This window comes from Mandrillus leucophaeus, unplaced genomic scaffold (genome assembly GCF_000951045.1).
Source record: "Mandrillus leucophaeus isolate KB7577 unplaced genomic scaffold, Mleu.le_1.0 Scaffold209, whole genome shotgun sequence".
In the NCBI taxonomy this organism is placed as follows: Eukaryota; Metazoa; Chordata; class Mammalia; order Primates; family Cercopithecidae; genus Mandrillus; species Mandrillus leucophaeus.
The window spans coordinates 3,490,187-3,494,770 of record NW_012102132.1 but is presented as its reverse complement, the minus strand read 5'-3'; the positions used below and the strand labels follow the sequence as shown (position 1 = coordinate 3,494,770).

At 36.3% G+C, this 4,584-nt stretch overlaps 1 protein-coding gene across 4 annotated transcripts in view; it reads left to right on the top strand.

Moving 5' to 3' along the window:
• CASK (calcium/calmodulin-dependent serine protein kinase (MAGUK family)) overlaps positions 1-4,584 on the top strand; it is a 405,996-nt gene that overhangs the window by 305,167 nt on the left and 96,245 nt on the right. For 3 of the 4 annotated variants that reach the window (XM_011980192.1, XM_011980191.1, XM_011980190.1), the window contains exon 11: positions 822-839. The exons of the other annotated variant lie outside the window; for it this stretch is intronic. In XM_011980192.1, the coding sequence (XP_011835582.1) occupies positions 822-839 (18 nt within the window). The remainder of the gene's footprint in view (positions 1-821; positions 840-4,584) is intronic. 4 annotated transcript variants of the gene reach the window in all.

The window sequence follows — 4,584 nt, the reverse complement described above, 5'->3', positions numbered from 1 at the left end:
AAAAAAAAAAAAAAAAAAAAAAGGAAAGGAAAGGAAAATAAAAAGAGTAATACTCTATGCATTTAGGAAAATATGAATATATAAAATAACAGTTTAAAAACTTGTCATCTAATGAAAAGTCATACATGTTTAGGTATATTGTTTATGATGTAAAACAGTTTTTCTGTAAATGATAATTTTCTATTTTGATTATTGAAATGCATACATTTTGCATTTACTAGAATTCATTTAATCTTATGATAAACTGTGTGTTGCTTGAAGTGAGGCTGGGCATGGTGGTTCAGGCCTGTAATCCCAATACTTTGGGAGGTGGAGGTGGGTGGATCACTTGAGGTCAGGAGTTCGAGGCCAGCCTGGCCAACATGGCAAAACCCCGTCTCTACTAAAAATACAAAAATTAGCTGGGCATGATGGCATGTGCCTGTAGTCCTAGCTACCAGGAGGGGAGGGAGCTGGGCTGAGGTAGGAGGATCACTTGAGCCCAGGAGGCAGAGGTTGCAATGAGCTGAGATTGTGCCACTGTACTGCAGCCTGGGTGGTAGAGTGAGACCCCATCTCAAAAAAAAAAAAAAAATTCAAAGTAGAAATATTCTTTTCTCATATTTCAAATCAAATAATTCGGAATCAGAACCCAGTGTTTGATGTCTGAAATCCCAAACAGTTCCAGTGATTGTACTTGTGGAACATAAGGGCTCACTTTGGGGTTGGCTGGGGGACCGTGCTTCTGGTGGCTCATGTAGTGGGCCAAACTGTGGCTTGATAACCTACTTGTTGTAAAATCATACTGTTTGTTGTTTGTCCATATGCTGCCTTCCTCCTAGGACTTCTAGCAGCAGAAAGTAGGTATCCCTTTGTTTTCCTTTAAGGTGTATCTTTTATGCAAAAGTGTTTGGCTTTGCATGGTTCGTAATCAGCTTGACTTTTTCCTTGGCTGTTTGTGTGTGGATGTTTAAGTATTAATTTTAACACTGCCTAGTCATAAAACTAAAACTTGGATATATTGATTTTTGAGGCGTTGTTACACAAACAATACTAACTTCTCACTTCTTTCATAAGAGGAAAAAAGGCAGTGTTAAAATTTCAACCGCACTTAATACTTCACATCTGAATTTCACATACGAATACATTAATTCTGGGGAAAGGGTAACATTTGTTTTATAGTTTGCTTTCAAGAAAACTTTCAGGGTAAGTGAATTTTTCTTTGACAATTACATCACCTATAAGTGGTCTTTATTGCTTCCTGTTACTGAGTCCATTTTCAATTTGTTTGGAGCTGTGAAATAAATTCTGAAATCTTGTCTCTTGACAACTTTTACCATCAGATAGAACATTTATAAGGAATAATGTAATGGCTAGATTTTAATTACAAAGGGGCATAATTTGAGTATGGGAGAAAATTAAAATGTAAGAAATGTACACACAGTTGAGTACCTGTAAAACTGAGGCAATCTGAATAAGATGGGTGGATTGTATCAATGTCAGTATTCTGGTTATGATAATATACTATAGTTTTGTAAAATGTTACCAATGGGGGAACTGAGCAAAGAATACAAGGGATCTCTCTGTATTATTTCTTACGAATGCATGTGAATCTATAATTATCTCAACAAAAATTCTAATTAAAAAAATAAACCTTTACCTCAAAGATAAATGAGAAAGCCTGGGTACTAATGATTGAATTCATTTTCACATTTTCTTACGTTAGTTATCTGTAGCTCAAATTGCAGCTGATTTAATATAAATCTCACAGTATATTAGTTACCTATTGTTGGGTAATGAATTACCTTAAAGTAGCAGTTGTCATCTCACAGTTTCTTTGGGTCAGGAATCTGGGCGTGGCTTAGCTGTATGCCTCTGGCTCAGGATCTCTCCTGAGATTGTAGTCCAGTGCTGCTATCTCACCGGAAGGAAGGCACGACTGCAGGACGAATCCTCTTCCAAGTTCACTCACGTGGTTGTTGCCAGGCTTCAGTTCCTCACTGGCTGTGGTACTCTTCACAGGGCTGGCTGTTCACAGCCTGGCAGCTCACTTCCCAGCATGAAACATAAAAGAGGGGGCAAAAGTGAGAGAGAGTGCCCAAGACTGAAGACACAGTCTTACAGCCTAATCTCATAGTGACATCTTACCACTTCTGCTCTATTCTGTTCATTAGAAATGAGTCAGTAAGTCCAGCCTGCACTCCAGGGAAGGGGATTGATTACACAAGGGTGGAAATACAGGAGACCAGGTTACTGGGGCCCATCTTAGAGGCTGCCCACCACGTGTAAATTAATAACTATTAAAATGTAAGATTCTTTCCATCTAGATTTAGCGTTCCTCTTTCTTTTTTTTTTTTTTTTAAAATCAGCCAACCTGTCATGTTATTTGAGAATGGGCATCTTGAATGTATCAGTAGTGATTTTCCTTAGTTGTAAAGCTTTACACGAGTGGATACTTAACAGCAGAATGTTATTAAAGTACTTTGAAAAATTTGTGCTCGAAGATGTTTCTGTTTGGAAGCATAGACTATTTTAATAATCATAATGGCATTAGAGATTATAACATCTATATGCTGACAGAATACATATGCAGAATTTACTTCCTTTAATAAATTTCAAGGTATCTGTACCATAATCTACATATGGAGAATCTAAAGCATGTATCACCATATGTAAGTTTGCATAACTTGAGTTGGATATGGCACAGATGCTTATATCCAAAATATAGTTTCCATTACAGGATTCATTATTGCTTCTATCTTGATTGATAACAAAGAATTTGCTTTGTGCAGTGGGAATAAAAGGTATTGAACAGGGTATGGTGATAGAGGGAAGAGATTGGCTGCAAAGGGACAAGAGAGAACTTTTCTGAAGTGATGACAGTGTACACTTAAATGGCGAATTTTAACTTAAAACACTATACCTTAGTAAGCAGATTTTTTTTAAAAAGTATTGTGCTTGCAAGGAGGGGCTTTGATTGAGTAAGTGACAATAATGTGTATGTGTAGTAATATAATGTATTAATTGATCACTAATATAATAGGAAAGAAAAGGTATTGATTACTCTTAGAAGAAGCTAGGCTAGATTCAGATTCTAGATTTGCTCAGTGATGCTGAGTTTCATAGCTATACATTATAAATTAAGAAATACACACACACTGAGAATTTAATGTGTTATTTTGTGAAAATCTGAGAAGCAGGAATGGGATTTAATAATCTCAACTGTCATCCATCTGAAAAACCTAACTTGTGATTTTAAATCAGATGGCATACTGCCTTCCACCATTCCCTTTTAAGAACAGGAAATGTCCCTGCTTTTATCTTTGTGTTTTATTTATGAATAAAGTTTGTACTATTTTTTTAAAAAAGAAATACACACACAAATCTTTATTGAAACGATTACAGTGAAAACCTGGGTATAGCAAAACTCATTGAATGGTACACTTAAGATTTGTGTATTTTATTCTATGTAAATTTTACCTCAGAGAGAAAAATAAACATTGCAATTTTTGTTGAAGTCTTTAAGGGTGAAGTCTACTAATGCTGGCCACTCTGCCATTTAATTTGAAATGAATGAAAAATACGTGAACTGATGGATAGATGGGTAGACATGTGATAAAGCAAATACAGCAAACTGTCAACATATGTAGGATCTAGGTGGTGGCCACGATTCTTTCAAACTTTCTGTATGTTTGAAACTTTTCGTAGTAAAATGTAAGGGGAAAAACTTTTAAGACATGCTCAGCCTACTTTAACACTGAGAACTTTTTAGTCTAAACATTTGACTGTTTATTTTTCTGTCCTCCTTTTGGGTTATTTTTACTTGGTCAACCTTTTTATGAGACTTCCACTCTTGTAATGCAATTATTCTGGACTCAAAGCTTTTATTGACCTTAAAAGCATATTCCTCTCTAAAGAAATAGACTTAGAAACATTTTTTAAACAGTTGACGTATTTATGCTTTTTTTGACTATTATTTCGTAATAGTAGCAGAAAACTTTTGAAAAACTTGTTTGTACTGGTGAGATTATTTGAAAAGGTAGAAGTGTTCAAAGTTAAAATGTGCAGGCCAGACATGGTGGCTCATGCCTTGCCAGCACTTTGAGAGGCTGGGATGGGAGGATTGCTTGAGGCCAGGAGATTGAGATCAGTCTGCACAACATAGTGAGACTCCATCTCTATTTAAAAAACAAACAAAAAAAAAAAGTATGATTATAAACCTGATTTTTAGATATAAACTTTATTGCCAAATGAATTATGAAAACAAAATACTATTCTGAAGGCAGGGCATTGTAATATCTAATAAGTTCATGAATGTGGAAGTTTGGACTGAGGGCTAGGACAAAACCTTATATGGCAAATCAAATTGAGATTAAAGAGAGAATAGAAATTGGACATCATGCCTGTAATCCCAGCACTTTGGGAGGCCGAGGCGGGTGGATCACAAGGTCAGGAGATCAAGACCATCCTGGCTAACACGGTGAAACCCCCCCATACTAAAAATACAAAAAAAAAAAAAAAAATTAGCCAGGTGTGGTGGTGGGTTCCTGTAGTCCCAGCTACTCGGGAGGCTGAGGCAGGAGAATGGCGTGAACCCGGGAGGCG